This window comes from Pagrus pagrus (genome assembly GCF_965226575.1).
Source record: "Pagrus pagrus genome assembly, chromosome: 14".
Taxonomy (NCBI): Eukaryota; Metazoa; Chordata; class Actinopteri; order Spariformes; family Sparidae; genus Pagrus; species Pagrus pagrus.
The window spans coordinates 19,603,058-19,620,347 of record NC_140198.1 but is presented as its reverse complement, the minus strand read 5'-3'; the positions used below and the strand labels follow the sequence as shown (position 1 = coordinate 19,620,347).

The window sequence follows — 17,290 nt, the reverse complement described above, 5'->3', positions numbered from 1 at the left end:
GTGAAGGTACTGAGGCAAATGAAGTTGAGGCACCGGAGAGGTTGAAGTGGCAGCACTGATAGAAGCCTGAATGACAGCTTTATTAATCAACATTACAAAATACAATGTAATGAAAACTACAAAACACACTGCAATCAAAACTACAAAGTACACTAATCAAAACTACAAAATACACCGTAATCAAAAATACAAAATACACTATTCAAAACGACGACATACACTATAATGAAAACTACCAAATATCCTATAATCAAAACTACAAAAGCAAGAGAAAATCTCAATGCATCTCAATAATCCCAATACACAAGTGTGTGTTTGGTTTCACCAGTGTCCTTTGTTGAGATCTTGTATATGGGATTGTAGTGGATACCTACATTATATTGTGAATGAGATTTGTTGTTTTTTAAAAAAAAAGATATGAATCTTATCTTTTATGTTGTTATGAGTTCACAGTTGAAAATCACTCGCACATACTCAAGTGAAGATATGCAGACACAATACTGAAAGTATATCACAGATAAGATCAAAATGATGTCTCACCTCCTCCAGCCCACAACACACAGAAACTATAGACTATATTATGAATGAAAGGGACTTGCAAGTTTGCAGGAACATAGTCACCACATAATTCCTTTAAAATGCATTAGGTAAAATGATTTATGTACAAGTATAATGTTGCCTACTGAAAAGTTACAGGCTGAAACAGGCCCTCTAATGTGAAAGAAATACAGTTGGGGTTTATGCCAGCTGAACACTGGGAGGCACAGTGCATTGCTGAGTGCTGGCCAAATGCTCCAGGGCAACCACTGAAAAGACAACATGTTTTCTGTTTTTTGACAGCATAGTGTGTGTGTCTTAACACAACTTCAGTCAAATGTATTTTTTATCATCTTTATGCATGAGTTACTGAAGCAAGACATGACATTTCAGACACTTCTAGCTGTCTATGCGTCAAATCATCCCTACTTCATACTGCCATTGCAAGGTTCCAGCCCTGTGTTGGTGGGCCAGTAGCTTTATTGTCTCAGTTGGTAACTACTGTATCTGTCACTCACTGGAGAAGAATACAGCACCATGACTACTGCAGTAAACAAGCTTTAAGTAGCTCTGTGTATAGCCTTATAATACGCACACACACAGTACACACACATACAGACTAGAGAAATCTAGTCTGTATAGGGAAACACTGCAGAGTTTACCACATCTTGTGCTTTTTTTCTACATATAAGGTGAGCAATACAGTAAATTACTCTCTTCAGAGACTTTATAGTTGTTATTTTAGCAACTGCAACAACTGTTTCTACTATCTACTAATGGAAATTTGTGTTAATTTTCATAGTATTTGTTGTAGCAGACAGAAAGGGTGGTGGTGCTGGTGATGCCAGTGAGCAGACAGACAATATGTTCATCACAAATACCAACCTACGACACCCCAGGCGTCACCATGAACTGTTTCTGCCTAGTCGACCCTACAGGGGAGAGCCGCCGACAGTGGCAGGTACAGGTTAGCGGCATCAGACAGAGTTAGAGTTGCTTGATGAGATGTTAAGTGCACTTAGTCCAGCTGTGATGTGTTAACTGGAATTACTCCAAAGTAGTTACTCCAAGTAGTACAACTTTTTTCTTTTATACTTTAAGTACATAGTACATACATTTAAAAAGAAAGAGCTTTGTTTGTCCAATATTTGGCTATTTTAAAGACCACATTTTACCCTGTTTGACTTCCACAGGATTCCTCCTCTACCCAGACACTCCTGCTAAGATGGAGACCACGTCACGAGAAGCTTTCTGCTTTCGACCCGTCCCACAACCAGACAGAGGCAAAGGTCTGCAGTCTTATCTCAACCCAGAGAGTAAACTCATCTTATCTGTTTGAAGATAAGCTGTGAGTTGTGTTTGTGTGGACATGTGAGTGTTTAGTGCCAGGCTGTGTTGTGTTTACTGGATGGATGTGTGTGTGTGTGTGTGTGTGTGTGTGTGTGTGTGTTAGAAAAGGTTTGGGCGTGTGTGTGTGTGAGAGGGCAGAGATTACGAAAGGGATTTATGAGTTTTTATGTAATTTATTCATTTAATCAGTTATAATGCATTAGATTGAAATACTAATTCAGTCATTAACACTACGGATAGAAAAGAAAAACATCCAAATATGGTTAAAATATAAAAATGCTGTAAGTTATTATAAAACCCTTACCAGTGTTATGTTTAACCTTCAGGAGGCCATGATGCCCAGAACACACAGCAGGAGTCCCACCGTTCTCATCTCACATCTTCGAGACAAACAGGAAGAGGAAACAGCAGCAGGGACAGAGAAGCAGGCGAGGGCGAGAAAGAGACGGGGTCGACAGCGGGGGAAAATGAACGTGACACAACAGAAATGAAGTCCCAGTATCAGAAGGATTTCCCTCCTCCATCCACCTGCCGCAGGAGGCGAACACCTGCCCACCCACAGCCAGACAACATTGGCATCAACCCTGGCTTCAGGTTAGAGCCAGTTTGTCAGTGTCTCTCTGCTGTAGATTGATGTAGAGCAGCTCATCAGTGTCTGTGTGTTTTGATTCACAGGTTCGAGTTCTGCACAGTCCAGAGAGAGACTTACCCTGGTTGGCCCATCATGAATCCCAGATATGCTGGCAGGCTGAGAGCGGCCTCGTCCAGACAACCACACACGATGTCTGAGTGATGCTCTAAAACAAATCAGCATGTGCTCTTCCCAGCAAAAAGTGTTTGATTGTTGGCTCTTGTAACACTGCTCATCTTTAGCTGTAAAACATGGCAATTTAATGACATTATAGATAAATAAATTGTATAATAAAAAAATAAATTGAATTGTAAAATGATTGTCAGAATCTTTTGTCTGCACAAATGTCTAATTCCATTATATGTCTGTCAATCCTAGTTTGCTATAATCATACAATACAATGACATTAATACACATAATCTAATAAACCGGTGAAAAAAAATGCTATTTTTGTAGGCTTTTATGGATTATTCATTGTCTTTCAAACAGCGCAAAACTTTTAATCTTACTCTTCAGTTTACACAGAATTGTAGCTAAATAGAAGTTCTGTGTCAGTGGTTGTTGTTGATGAGTTCTCCTTCTCCGACCACACCCAACACAATGTGTGTCTGCGTGCTGGAAATATATTCTTTATTCAGTGTGCACCATTTAATGGCACACAATTGTTTTGATTAAAGTGTAAACACATTCTTTCATTGCGTTTGTTTGAAGCACAAAAACTCTTTTCTCAGTTTAGCTTGTCCTCTGGTAAGAAGTGATGAGTATCCCAGCAGCAGGTCAACGTGATGAGCCAATGGACTGATGATGTGTGCAGTGCATGGACTCAACAGACTGATGCTAACACCAGACCAGTAATGTTTAATAATGCTGACTTCAGACATGCGGTCAGCTTCAGAGAAAACAATCCACCCTGTGACTCATCACTGACACATGATCTTCTTCAACGAGCAGGACAAGGGATCTAACAGCTGGATAACTTTTCAAGCAAACTATGTACATAAAAGCAACATTATGAAACTTTTTTTTAACCTTAAACTAACAGCTTCTAAATAATTTTGATGGTACAGTGTGTTGTAATAGAGTGAATGGTGTCTCAGTCTCACTATCACTTGTTCCTGCACTATGTAACTGTAGTGAGAGGGTCGGATCACAGCGTTACAGACATGTTTACTTCAACATACAAGTTTTCAACACATAACATTGTTATGATGTAATGAGTGTTGTTTGTAGTCAGCGCCTACAGTACAACTGACGAATGGTTACAGATCTGGGATTTGTATTTATGACAGTGGTGTTGCACTCACAAACTGTGGGGGGCACCAAATAGCACAAAATGTCAATTTCTACATAATGTGCTTTAACAGATTCACTTGCTGCACATTCTAATCCCTATGCTTGTCTGTATGATTTTGTGCATTTTGCACCGTTTTATTGTAAACACAGCATTAAAATATCCAGAATCCAACTCTACTGACTTCCAACAACAAATACATAATAAAAAGTTTTGTTGGTGACTAATACAGCTTTTGGTGAACTTTACACTTAGCTGAAGCTGTATTTTTCCATTACAATTACAGAGCAAACTTGCTAGTGGTAGACATTGACATTGAAAAAATGGTCTCTTACACCAGCAAAATGCAACTCAAAATGACAATAGAGGAAAATCTTTCTAACTTCTGCACAAGAAACGAGGAAAATGACACCATTGTGTTCAAATCGTTTTTAGTTTATTTGGTTTTCTTCCCTCATTTATAGAGTGTATATTGTGCAAACCATCATCAGTGGCTTTTTTTTAACCAAGTATGACTCTCCAAAAATCTTTATCCGTAAAAAAAAAAAAAAAAAAAAGGAAACATGGACGACAGAGAGAGGCTACACACTAGTGTTTCAACACTACATACACGTCTCAGATTTGAAAACAGTTAATGAATTGTCTCACTTACGATGAAAGAAAATGTGTAACTGTCTCAATCGGCTGTATGAAAAAATATTAGAGGCATTTTGTTCATATAGCTGCAGGTGGTGCTTTTAAAGCTTGTGTTACTTCCTTCGTGTATTCGACATCAATAATGTAAAAACTGTCCATCATTGTAATGTGCAATTAAGAAGTGATGGTGTGATGAATTATTAAACTGCTTTTCCTGATCTATGTACATTACAAAAGCCTGTGTATGTCAGATCCCCCTGAGTAATACTGAAATACAGAGTGTCAGCCGAAAGTGGCTGCTCCAGATTGACATCACATTACCATACAACAGAATCTGATGGACATCGACCATGTCATTTCACACTCAGGCTGATATCATGATACCATAAGAAGGTAATCTGTTCATTGAAATGCTTATTGTTTCCATCGCCCAGTCCCCTTACAGTCACACTCTCCTTCACTGCCCAACTCCTCCATCTGAGGCAAGCAGCTGGACTGTGTATCAAAACATCTGTCACAGACTTCATTTGAACCGGTGAGCTCAGTTCTTTGGATTCAGCTCCAGTTCTGTAATCACGGACTTCATCTCCTGTCCCGGTGCCTGCTCCTGTCTCCGTGCCTGCGGTCATCCCTCTCTCTGCCTCTGTCCCGGTCATCTCTCCTCCCTCTGCTGCCCCACTCGGCCTCTCTGTGTCGGTCCCGGTCCTCCCTGTCTCTCCCACCTTGTCTGTCCCACTCCCTCCCTCCGCCTCCTCCACCACCACCACCACCTCCCCGTTCTTGCACCGGACCGACCCCGAGGTTAATGGGCTTCCGGAAAGGCCTGTCCCTGCCACCGAACCGCAGCTGTCCGGACTCTTTCTTCCCTCCCTGCCCTCCGCCGAGCCGCCGGGGGACCCATCCTTTGAGGGTCCTCTCCTGTTCAAAGTCCACAAACACCTCGTGTTGGTCCACCACCAGCTTGTTGGCGTCCCGGCGGGCCCGGACAACAGACCGCTCCTCCTTGTATTCAATGAAGGCGTATCTTTTGGAGAAGCCCGTAACGATGTCCCGGACCAGCCTCAGCCGCTGGATGTCTCCGTACTTGGAGAAGACTTGGTGGAGTTTTTCCTCTGTTGTCTGGGGGTTCAGACGGGACACAATCAGGCTCAGCAGTGGGTCTCCCACAACACCTTTATTGGGCTTATAGCGGGCACCCATGGCCCTCCATACCGCCCGGTCATGGGGCTCCACGTCCGTGCCGTCGATGCTGCCAGCTTTCAGCGGGTCGTACACCTTCGCTATCGGACTCCAGTCAACCATTTTTACCCCAAATTAGGTCATGAGGTCTCCTTCTTCAGTATCCGAGTTTCAGCGACAGTTTCTGTGCCGTGTTTTTCGCTACACAAATCGTTAATAGCAACAGAAGCCCTTCATACTGTTAAAAGTTTCAGCTCCTTAGACTTAATGCAGATTTAGAGTGTGTGCATCATCAAAAACATTCCGTAGTGAAACGAGTACTACTATGCCAATTTAAGGGTTCCTACTTACACGGTTATATTAAGAGGACGGAAACTAGCGGCCTCAAGATAATATTCATTTTTATATGTACATAAATAAAGACAGATATAGTTATATATAATATAACGTATATCTGTTGATGAATACTCAGACTTTAAAAAACAATACCCTTAAAAGAAAGGAAGAAATGTTAATCAGATCTTCATTGACTTGATCTTTTATGCCTAAACAAACTAAATAAACAAACTCTATTATTTTTTTTAGGACTGAATAAACATCAGTCAATATAAACTGAGCCTAAAAGACAGACCACTTCATACTGTTTTACTTTGTTTATCTGTGGTGGACCCTGCCACCTTTCTAGCTTCAAACAGTATTGTGGGGACCTTATTTCTCAGCTTGTTTATTCAGTTGTGGAAAATTTTTTTTGAGTTTATATTATTACTTCATTTATATTGGATTCTGCTGAGTTGTTGACCTTGACAAAATATATAAACGTGTGTTTGTGTGTCCTCAGTGTTTGCAGAAACAGTGCATTTCATGACATTTGTGGCCAATGCTTGTTTTTTTTTTTACAGTAGACATTGTGACATAGCAGGAAAACCACAGGTGTAACAAATTACATAAGTAGTTGGTGGTTCAGTTTCATTCAGGTGTTCCAGGTCCACAGCCCCATAACAGCTGGCTCAATGTTGGCTTACTCAGACACCTCAATGGCTGATGTTTCTATTGCAAGTGAATGGCAATTCAAATTTCCCAAGAAGGCAATAAAAATGTCCAAAGAATACATGCTTTTCATGTGAAGACGCAACTGAAGCTAATAAAATTAATGATAGGCGTTTTCCATTTAGTTGTGCCAGTAAGCCACACCTGTGATCCAGCATGCACCTCTTGGCTCTGGAGCACCTAAATGTCAAGCAATCATTTTTAAGGTCCTAACATCTGTACTTCAAAGTTTAAATCAGTGCTGCCCCTTCAAGTAAAACAAGAAAATAATTAAATGGCCCTAAAAACACAAAATACTTCCAAAATATTACAATAATAGTATATTTGGTTCAGTAAACTCTATAATGTATAATTACTGACCATCACCTCCATTCATGTGAGACCCAAGTCCATAGCTGTATGTTAACACTTGCGACACAACATTTTACAAAAAACATCATTTAATAAAACAGTGAAAAACACATCCTTTTTTGGCTCTACACTGATTCACTTATTACAAAATAATAAAGATGCTGTCACTTCACTGCTATGTACAGTTTTGTTTGTAGATCATCAGTTTGTGATAATCTGATGTCCCTTGTACAGTATCAAACTGCTTTCAAAGGTGAACAAAATGTATCTTTATATAACTATCTTTATACTCAAAATGTTGGTACTGTTGAGTAGATGTGTCTAATCTGTAGAATTTCAACAGCATGGATTAGGCATCCTGTCTCCTGATCCGTCAGTGTCTGGCTGCCATTTCATCATTACATGTCCTCCACGCTCCATTTATACGCTGCCTCCTGGACAGCTTTTTTATCTGCCATCCGCATGTAGCGTTTCTTTTCAAAACCATTTGACCTGTGAGAAAAGCACACAAATCAAATTCCACTGTTAATTATGCAATCATACATTTAACATAAAGAGGGATATAAAATCACATTCATTACATTACACTACATTACACTGTACCTGTCGACTCCATCCCAGCGATAGCCTGGTAGAAGATTGAAACGGTTTGGCGGTGGGGCTGGGCCTTTGTATCGAGGTTTCTCTGCAAACAAAAATAAGATTGTTTATAATGTATTCTATGAGTGGTAAACAAACATTTACATCAGTCAACTCAGAACAAGGTACACATATGTATCTCTTAAAACCTTTTGTCTTTGGATTGCGATCCTTTTTCCGCCTGAGCATCGCAGCCATCGGATCTCCCTCCCTTTCCTGCTCTCTCAACATACGGTCCAGATCCTCATCATCGCAGTGACGTGCCAGCGGCTTGTGGGCCTCATGCACCGCATCCTCAAGTTTCTGCTGTTGCATCTGGCCTTGGGCCAACCTATAAACATGAGCTGACTTTAATCAATGAAAGTCATCACATCAGACATTCTACATCTTTGTGTGATTATAATCCCATTTTCTCATGTGTGAAAATTGTATGCAGACCCACCCTCTCCCCCACTGAGCATATTTTTCATCCTTTGCAGCCTTTTCTCCAGCTTTCCTCCTCTGTTCTTCTCTCTCCGTATCCAAGTCCCTCCTTTTACCACTCTTGTCTCGGAACACCGTCTGGGCATTGCGGGATTCATCTTCAATGACAAGAAAATAGGTAAAAAAATGTGAGGACTACATCATTCAACTAATCACAACTGACCAAAGTTATCTGTAAGCATTTGGAGTATGCATTAGCCATGTAGATGATATGAGATAGATAATTCTGTGAGTTTGACAAGTATCTTAAAAGAGGAAAGATGAGCCAACCTTCTAATGGCTGGTTGTTTCTGTCTCTGCGTCGGTTCTCCTCCTGCTCTTTCCTTAAAACATCTAAAGGAACCAGACCTGCTGCCCCACCAGAAAGCATCCTTGGACCCTGAGAAGAAGCATTAAAAAACTGCATGTGTCTTGACTGATTTGAAACAGCACACATACAGCAGTTTCAAGCAAATAAAATCTCACATTACTCCTCAAACTCTGAATTTGCTCACCTGTGATTGGCCAGGCCTACGAGGTGGTGACAGATCTTCATCCGAGTCCTTTCCACCACGTGCCCGCCTCCTGGGTGGTGACTGGTCAGCATCAGAGCCTCGTCTTGTTTTTGAGCGCATCCGTGGAGGTGACTGGTCGGAATCTGAAGCGTCTCCCTTTAGTGTCTTTTTTCGAGGAGGTGACTGGTCAAGGTCTGAATCGTGCCTGTTCTGAGCCCTCTTTGCTAGTGGTGATCGATGACGATCAGGATTTTTAGTTGATGATGATGAGCTGGGCATTCTTCTGGCAGGGGATGAATCTAACAAAAAAATAACTGTTAGTGACGTGTTTATATAACTAAACACTTCAACAAAGTACTTTTTTCATGTGAAAGAAGTCATTAGACTGGAGGGGAAGAAAGTGAAAAACCTAGGAAGGGATAAGGCTGCTCAGTATATGAATATATATTGATTTACCATTTATGACATTTCAGAGTAATACTATTAAATCTTAAAGGAGTTTAAGCAAAATTAAGATAATGTTTTAGAGTGGCCCGTCATAATCAAGGGATCAAATGTGTTGGACGACGACTTAAGGGATTTCAAAAGTAAAAATATAAATTTACATAAACAAATACAGTGTTTCCGTACAATGGTGTTGGGAGGTCTTGTGGTTGCTGTGCTGTTTCTTGTTTCATTAATATAGATTTGCTCTATGCAGAAAGAAATTCAGCCTAAATAATTACTTCTCATTACTCACCTTTACTTTGTGCCTTCCCTGATTTCCCCGAATGTTGCCTTGGAGGGGACAAGTCATGACGGCCTCTTCTGGGAGGGGATATGTCTGGAGAATCATGGCGACCTCGTCTTTTGGGGGATATGTCGGGAGAGTCATGGCGACCTCTTCTGGGAGGGGATACATCTGGAGAGTCATGTCGGGTCTTTTTAACAGGGGAGTCATGTCTCCTTCTCTTTGGTGACAGCTCAGGCGAATCATGGCGATCCCTGTTTGATGCCTCCAGCTCCAGAGGTTCATCTTCTCTTACTTCCCCCTCTTCTGTGTCTTCTGTTTCATCAGCTATTGGAAGAGGAGACTAGACATAAATAAACTTGTTTTATCACACAGACAAAGCTTCTTTTGACTTTGGCCACAAAAATCAATTACCTCCAATCACTTTCCATCTATTGCTGGTTCTGAAGGCTTCCAGCTGTTTCACTTCCTCTGGTCTCTCATCAATTATCTCCGCAATCTTAGTAAACACACACAAGGGATTAAGTTTCATGAAATGACTGAGCAGTTCGACAAAATACTTGACAACAGAGTTTACTGTGATAATCCTAGCATGGTGGCTGTCTCCTCAATACCCCTGCTTGCATTAGAGCATTACAGTCTATCAATGAGCAGGACTGCTTTATGGTAATTTTGCTATGGTTTTTGGGTTAATGTGATGAGGCCCACACAAATAAAGCTGCAATAATTTGTCATTAAATAAATTAAAAGATCAATACAGAAACGTTTTCTGCAACTAGTTTGATTAGTGAAGTAATGTTTAAAGCTAAAATACCAAACATGTGCTTAAAACATTCAAATATTGACAACTGCTGGGTTTTTCTTTAATTTATGTGATTTTTAATTAAATTTTTGTGTTGCATATTTTTGATATCGTGACATTTCTCTTGATTTAAAACATTATGAAGCAACCAAATCACTGTTTTATTTGGGGTTTCATTTCAAAACATATTCATCAAATGAACTGATAACGTGTACAATTAAAAGCACGTCATGTTTTAAGGTGTGCTGTAAATGAAGAAGTCAGCGGGCTAATCACTGCAGGTAAATGAATGGACACACGTTAGCTTAGGTAGCTAACAAATCCTTACCACTGGAGCTTCCTCTTCGTCCTCTTCATTCTCCTCCTCCTCTATGACCATCTGTTTCCAGTCTATGTCGTCGTCTACTATCTTAAGTCTTGAATAGGAGAAGTAAAATTGAGTTGAGTTAAGCTACATACACTTTCCATTAAAAACCAACGAGTTTATCGTCGATAAACAGCAATAGCGACCTCAGCTAGCTTAACGGCTAACACGCACACACAACATGACAGACAGCTGAGTTAAAACACTCCCGCAGACTCACCCTTTCTCAGGAACTTTGCGCCTTTTCTTTTTAAGCTTCCCGTTTGACTTCTTGACATCTTCATCCGCGGATAAATAACGTTTAAGGTACTCAGCTTTAGATAGCTCTGGTTTCTTGCTGCAATCAGTAGTAGCGGCCATCGTGTTGTTGTCGGAAACTACGGATAGCACCGCGGGTCAAGAGCGCCCGTAGGAGAAACCACAGATGCATGTGAGAAACCCTGCTGATCATCTCACTTCACCAGACAACACTGAAGGTTATGAGGATATCTGCGGCACAATGTATGTATTAACTATGTATTTAAAATTGTGAATGAATCTGATTTATGTACTAAAAGCGTTGTGTCTCTTCTGAAGCTGATTGTTGGATCTGGGAGAGCTTCTCTGAGAGTACTACCACTTTTCAATATGTCCCAATTTCTTTTGACAATTTTTTGATTTTATTTGCTTGATTACTATATTGTGTCACAAAGTACCTAATTACACCTAATTACTCTAATCTGTTTATGGGAGCATGGGGAAGAAACATTTGTATACTCGGACCTTAATATTTATTTGGATAAAATTATATGGTGGGGCAGGTATATCGATGATATTATCCTACTGTGGTCAGGTTCAGAAACAGAACTCCTTCAGTTTCATTCATATTTAAATAATACTAATAGAAATGTGAAGCTCAGTCTTGACTTTTCTTTTTTTGAAATCAACTTTCTAGACCTAAAAATCTCTAAAGATGTCAATGGAGATTTACACACCTCTATCTTTAGGAAATCAACTGATCGCAATACGATCCTCAGAACGGACAGTTTCCATCCACCTAGTTTAATAGATAATATTCCTTTTGGTCACTTTCAGAGACTCAAACGTATATGTGATTCAGATATGTATATGTGATGCATTTTGTTTTTTATTTCATTATTTTATTTTCATCATTATTTGTATTGCTTGTATGTCTTTTATTCTTAAGATTAACATTGTACCTACCCATATTTAACTACTGTCCTAGTATGATTTACTTTCTGAATCCATTTTATTTATATCCCATGTTTATTTATCAAGGTACACTTATAAAGAACTTCGACAGCATTTTGATTTGTTTATATGAATTATTTATATATATAAATAAGACTATTTATTCCTAGGATAATTTATTCCACAATGTCTTATTTATATTTAATACTGAACACTTAGGATATCATAGGGTCCAACACAAAACTAATTAGATTACAGGCCGGTCTGTTCGTGGGGTACAGATATCAATATGTCTTGGCGGACTGTTTGATTCTTCTGACTTTTTAAGCTTAAGTCAGATTCAAAGTCAGTTTGAAGTCAAATTGAAAGCCTATAAAAAAAGTATTCACCTTCTTTTGGAAGTTCATGTTTTTCCGCTTTACTGTTTCAAAGCATTGAATCAAAGTACATCTAATGTCCCTTTTTTGGATGAAGATCAACAGAAAAAGTCCCTTTTAAGCAGTTAGTAGATGGACAGTTGGGGGCAGTTTCAGCCTGCAGTCTGTTTGTACAGGTCTCTCACTCAGTTTTACTGCTGTGTCACACTCACGATTAATGTAACTATACTCCAAAGGACATTCAGTGATCTGGAAATGCATCCTCCCCCTGACTGGCACTTTTTAGTCACATTTTCACAGAGTTTCTTGGTGTGTTTTTTTTATCTTCATGCTGGAGGTTTAACCACATACTGACACACTGATACAGTGTAATTATACTACATTATACTACATCCAAATCACTTTGTAAAGATGTTTTCACATGGACATTACTTGGTCTTATTCTGTTGATCTGTCAGAAAAGGTCAAATAAATCTACTCTGGTTCAGTGTCCTAACACAACAGCACATTCATATTTCCATTGTAATGATTTAAACAATCGCTGTCATCACTTTTCACCAACGTGACAGAGCTTGTGTGCATGACACAGCTTCAGAAACACCTTTTTACTTTTCATCCTTCTCCACTTCTGCCCCGCAACTATGAGCAGTGAATTCACACACAAATCAATATCCGGCTTTCAAGAGCATCCCTTTATTGAAAACAAACAGCCTCTAGAGTAATATTTACAAGACAAGTTACTCAGTTTAGTTACGCAGCTGTGTGTGCCTCTGCAGCAAAAAAGCACATCTATAAATCTTTCTTTAGTATCATCTTCGAGTCATCTTAATACTGTAGAGTCAAAGTTATGAAAACCGTGCACAAAGGAAGGAGAGACATTTGCAAGCTATTGACAACATCTTCTCAACATGTGGCTGTTATTGTGGGGGTGTTTGTGGATTCGGACAGATGCGTGGGCGTGGTTAGATGTTTGTGTGTGTGCCAGCACAAGCCTGCATGTTTTTTTGTTTTTTTTTTGTTTTCTTTTAGCGCTGAGTTTGATAGAAGACGAAGAGCAGCAGGCAAACGATCCACGAACAGGAGGTCTTCAGAAGCAGGCTCACAGCTGAACACTCGACAAGTTGATCTGCAGAGGAAGAAAAGTGGGATGAAAAGAGCTGACAAAATCCTCTTCAACTGGTCTCCCACTCACTTATTCTCATGCTCTCTCCCTCACGTCCTAACACACAGCTGATACACCTACCTTTCTCCACAGTGACACTGGCACGCACCCCAGTTATTTTGCACATGTAGGTGGTGTTGTGCGGGAGTTTGTCTGTGAAGCCGATGAGGGTCATTCTGTAGCCTTGAGGATCCAGCTCCTCCACATAGCTTTTGTCTTTGAACTGGCCCTCGGGTGCAGAACCGGACACATTGGTGTTAATGATGGACTCTTTGGTTCCGGAGGACCAAGAGAACTCGTAGCTGTTCCTCTTGTCGGGCTGGGACTCGATCAGGCAGTCCACCCTCAGGTCACTGTCATCTTCTACGCACACGGTGATCTGATCGCACTTTGCTGGGATCAGCAACACTGGGGAAAAAACACAGAAGGACGTGAGAGGAGCACAGAAGGGATGAGAGCAAATGAAGAGCAGAGCAAAATATATTTTACAAAATAAGTCTCACCTCCCAGCACTCCATACACAAACAGAGACTTGAGCATGATGGAAAAGCACCCATCCAACTTTGAAAAGAAAAAAGAAGGAATATGAGAAAGAAAATCTACAACAACAAGACGTAAACACTCAGCAAACTGAGTTATGATCTGGATGAATCAAGTCCTCTCAAACATTGGCTCTCGAAGTGACCATGAGGTCATCTTTGGGTGAGGTCAAGCCTGGATCAATCCTTTGGTAAACAAATATGACCATGTTGTTTTGGTCACTAGCCGATCTAAATTACTGTAAATGTCCTCTAGTTGCCTCCAGAACTTTCTCACCTGTGGCCAAATCTAATGATTGGACATAATTCAGAGCCAGATGATGACACAGATGTTTTCTCTTTTCTGTTTCATTGCCTGTTTGTTACACTATTCCTCACATTTTTCCAATGCACTTGACACAGTTTTGTATTTATCACGTGATAAATGTCTGACGTTTACATATCTCTGCATGTAGGTATTTTCTGTCATCATTCCCTACACACCTACACGTTCTAGCATCTTCCACTTGTCCCCGATGTGACCGTAGTCCCCATACCCTATCCCCTGAGCTGCAGCTGAACATCTCTGAGCAGTCTTACCTCCTGTCAGGATCGGATGATGCAGCAGCTCCTGCCTGCGTGCTCTTGTCTGGCTGAGGAACGAGCGGCTGCTGGCTGGTAGACTCCTCAGTGTGCAGCACTGCAGAGCATCACACTTCTGAAGTGAGGTGGGAGTGATACAGAGAGGTGGAGAGAGAGTGGGAGGGACGAGGGTGGACCAGAGAGCGCTGATTCGTCTTTCTCCTCTGCAGTGCCTGACAGAGGACACGGGGCGGGCGGGTGGCAGGCAGGGCTGGGGCGAAACTCGGTCAGCATCATTGTTTTTGGCCCGTTATGACCTTGTCTCCTTCTTTCCCTTCTTCCTTCTCCTGGCCCTCTCCTCACCTCTGTCTCGTTTCCTGAGATCCACTCCTGTCCTAGTGTGCCCTTCATGTCTCTGTATGTGGTACTCTTACACTGATTTCCACTTTAAAAGCTGCTCTCATGTATTATAAATGCCTGTCACAGAGTCGGTCTTAAGCACATAACTGTACTCTACGTAAAAATGCATAGCTTGAATGATTTTTTAAGAGAAAATTCCAGAGATGATTCATTTCATTCTCATTTTAGTTGTTTATGTTGATTATGACATCATGTCTGCACAGTGTAAATGCTCATCATCATCCCAGGGTGGATTTGTGACCCCCTAGAAATTTCTACACTGTCATACCAACTGACTCATGTGCAACAGCTCACTGTCTCCACCCTATGGCCAGTAGCAGGAAGTTCACGTAGTAACTTGGATGCAGGTTCACAGCCTCCATCACAAGGAAATGCTTCGACAACATAGATGAAAAAATGCAAAAATCTACAAATTAATAAACCGTCTAAGTAAAGTTCAACATTACCCACCTATTCGCCAGTGTTGTAGACAAGATCGCCTAAACCGAGACCAGGTCAAGACCAAGACTGGTGTGAGTCCCACACTGCATGAGTCACTCACAATAAAATGTGGAACAAACAAAATATAGGCACATTCATTTAAAAACACACACACACACACACACACACACACACACACACGACAAATGAAAATTCATCATCATTCACCTCTGTTATTGCAAAATAAGTATGTGTGTATGTAATGTCTTGACAAAATAATGAAGGAGCCGAAATCAACACAAATGTCTCAATACTCCTTTTCCATGTTTAACATCTGGCTAACATTGAAAACTTTTTCTTTGAAATTTAAATAAAATGTCCTTGTCTTCTAACACAATCCACCATTAAGTATAGTATATACAGTATCTAACAATCATTCAGTACAGTGAAATCCCTGCAGTTGTGGTCATGACTGGTCTTGAAATAAATTCCAGTGTCCTCTTTATCGGAGACAGAAACGAGGCCGAGACCTTCAAAAAGTGGTCTTGAGGCCAAGACTGTTTTTTTGAATACTACAATACTTCTATTCACTCCGATCACCCTCTTTATGATCAAAGAGACAGGAAAACACCTGGACATGTGACATGAACATCTGGAGGATAACACATGTTGATTGCTCACATCATACCACTAGAGTTTCCAGTCCACCTGACTTATTTGGCCTGAAGGAGTAACCTTGTGAACCTCACAGGAGGGAGAACATGTGGTGCGCCACACATTTTTGAACCGTGTGAGCTCAAAGTACTTCACACTAAGTAAATATTAAAGAAACACATGACTAAGGAGTTTTTGCACGAAGGTTGAAAAAAGGGCTATTCCATTCTTCTTGAAAATGTGGGGCAAACAAAATATAGCTAAATTATTAATTACAAAAATGTTAATTATTGATATAAGAAATCTTGCGTCGCTTCCTAAAATAACAGCGCTTCTCCCGATCCTCCAGTAACATTACAACCATTTCATCATGCTATTGAATCATAATAAGAATTCCAACAGGAAGGAGGAACCATTACGGCCTCCATCAGGTCAAGTACCCTGATGAAGGCCTTAATGGTTCCTGCTTCCTGTTGGCATTACTGGTTCCTCTTTAACAACTCTCAACTAGTAGGATCCCCAAACTGAGGCACACCAGCATTTCTTGCAGCGGCGGACTCAGGATGTTTTAGGGCCAGGGGCAAAAAAAAAAAAAAAAATTAAAGGGCACCGGCTTCCACTTCACAATGTTTTACCCATAGGACACCGTAGAAGACACTCCACGTTTTCTCCACTGGAAGGACACCCTAGAGGACACTATCACATTTTCTCTGCTGGAAGGACACCCATAGAGGACACTTTATCATGTTTTCTCCGCTGGAAGGACACCCTAGAGGACACTTTATCACATTTTCTCCCCTGGAAGGACACCCATAGAGGACACTGTATCACGTTTTCTCCGCTGGATGGGCACCCCAGAGCGTACTTTCGCTGCGTTTGTTCGACTGAACATTACAACCATCTTTCCTATGAATCATCTCCATGTACATGCAACTTTTGCATTAGAAATTCTGTCACTATCTATTCACCCTCATGCCAGTGGGAAGTTAAAGTTTCGTGAAAAGTCTTTTCAAATCAATCTAGGATTGTGCCAGACAAGTTTTACAGAGCCACTTTTTTTCCCCCCCAAGTCCCCATCTACTTCAGTTGTTTAGGAGAATGCTGCAACACTGTTTTGCTGTGAAACTCCAGAAATGTTTTGTGGACTACGAAACTTCACCTGACTTTCCATCGGCATGGAAATGAGTATATAATGACTGTATTTTCATTTCTGGGTGAACTTTTCTTTGAAGCTTATCAGATGTGACATGATGCCTCCTACATCTTCTTTTCTCTCTCATCTCCAGGCACATTCTGACAGCATCAGACTCTTTCTTCCTTCTCCCAGTGTGTCACACAATTTTCCAGTTTCAGTTTCTGTCATTTCTCACCCGCCTACAGTGGATGCCTCTACTGAACTTCTCTCCTTGTTTTGCAAAACACATCTTTTTTC

The 17,290-nt window shown here is 40.7% G+C and overlaps 4 protein-coding genes across 6 annotated transcripts; 1 reads left to right on the top strand and 3 right to left on the bottom strand.

The window, feature by feature from the left end:
* The first annotated feature begins 1,133 nt into the window (after positions 1–1,133).
* On the top strand, positions 1,134–2,782 carry LOC311269687 (uncharacterized protein). 3 transcript variants are annotated; one of them, XM_084374016.1, is made up of 5 exons: positions 1,134–1,229; positions 1,355–1,498; positions 1,731–1,826; positions 2,214–2,481; positions 2,563–2,782. In XM_084374016.1, the coding sequence occupies exons 2-5, from the start codon at positions 1,402–1,404 to the stop codon at positions 2,678–2,680; spliced, it is 579 nt and encodes a 192-aa protein (XP_084230142.1). In that variant the 5' UTR covers positions 1,134–1,229; positions 1,355–1,401; the 3' UTR covers positions 2,681–2,782. The 3 variants fall into 3 exon arrangements, with proteins under 3 accessions (XP_084230142.1, XP_084230141.1, XP_084230140.1); XM_084374015.1 differs by having other exon boundaries at positions 1,352–1,498; XM_084374014.1 differs by having other exon boundaries at positions 1,340–1,498.
* Positions 2,783–4,239: 1,457 nt separating this feature from the next.
* On the bottom strand, positions 4,240–5,903 carry snrnp35 (small nuclear ribonucleoprotein 35 (U11/U12)). The gene has a single exon (XM_084373074.1). The coding sequence runs from the start codon at positions 5,745–5,747 to the stop codon at positions 5,028–5,030; it is 720 nt and encodes a 239-aa protein (XP_084229200.1). The 5' UTR covers positions 5,748–5,903; the 3' UTR covers positions 4,240–5,027.
* A 1,190-nt stretch (positions 5,904–7,093) lies between these two features.
* bud13 (BUD13 homolog) lies at positions 7,094–10,935 on the bottom strand. The gene is made up of 10 exons (XM_084373228.1): positions 10,755–10,935; positions 10,499–10,586; positions 9,783–9,867; positions 9,378–9,695; positions 8,639–8,937; positions 8,415–8,523; positions 8,104–8,242; positions 7,811–7,992; positions 7,626–7,707; positions 7,094–7,514 (listed from the first exon to the last, which is right to left on the bottom strand). Exons 1-10 carry the CDS (start codon positions 10,892–10,894, stop codon positions 7,421–7,423), a joined length of 1,536 nt encoding a protein of 511 aa, XP_084229354.1. The 5' UTR covers positions 10,895–10,935; the 3' UTR covers positions 7,094–7,420.
* Positions 10,936–12,773: 1,838 nt separating this feature from the next.
* LOC311269681 (uncharacterized protein) lies at positions 12,774–14,492 on the bottom strand. The gene is made up of 4 exons (XM_084374008.1): positions 14,383–14,492; positions 13,768–13,825; positions 13,346–13,672; positions 12,774–13,228 (listed from the first exon to the last, which is right to left on the bottom strand). The coding sequence occupies exons 2-4, from the start codon at positions 13,802–13,804 to the stop codon at positions 13,128–13,130; spliced, it is 465 nt and encodes a 154-aa protein (XP_084230134.1). The 5' UTR covers positions 13,805–13,825; positions 14,383–14,492; the 3' UTR covers positions 12,774–13,127.
* Positions 14,493–17,290: the final 2,798 nt, after the last annotated feature.

Coding starts and splice junctions, on each gene's coding strand:
- LOC311269687 (XM_084374016.1), top strand. CDS start 1,402: ATGTTCATCACAAATACCAACCTACGACACCCCAGGCGTCACCATGAA. Junction 1,499..1,730: donor AGAGCCGCCGACAGTGGCAG/GTACAGGTTAGC, acceptor TGACTTCCACAG/GATTCCTCCTCTACCCAGAC. Junction 2,482..2,562: donor GGCATCAACCCTGGCTTCAG/GTTAGAGCCAGT, acceptor TTTGATTCACAG/GTTCGAGTTCTGCACAGTCC.
- snrnp35 (XM_084373074.1), bottom strand. CDS start 5,747: ATGGTTGACTGGAGTCCGATAGCGAAGGTGTACGACCCGCTGAAAGCT.
- bud13 (XM_084373228.1), bottom strand. CDS start 10,894: ATGGCCGCTACTACTGATTGCAGCAAGAAACCAGAGCTATCTAAAGCT. Junction 8,938..9,377: donor AGGGAAGGCACAAAGTAAAG/GTGAGTAATGAG, acceptor TTTTTTTGTTAG/ATTCATCCCCTGCCAGAAGA. Junction 7,993..8,103: donor TATGCTCAGTGGGGGAGAGG/GTGGGTCTGCAT, acceptor TCATGTTTATAG/GTTGGCCCAAGGCCAGATGC.
- LOC311269681 (XM_084374008.1), bottom strand. CDS start 13,804: ATGCTCAAGTCTCTGTTTGTGTATGGAGTGCTGGGAG. Junction 13,673..13,767: donor TGTGTATGGAGTGCTGGGAG/GTGAGACTTATT, acceptor TTTTTTCCCCAG/TGTTGCTGATCCCAGCAAAG. Junction 13,229..13,345: donor CAGTGTCACTGTGGAGAAAG/GTAGGTGTATCA, acceptor CTTCCTCTGCAG/ATCAACTTGTCGAGTGTTCA.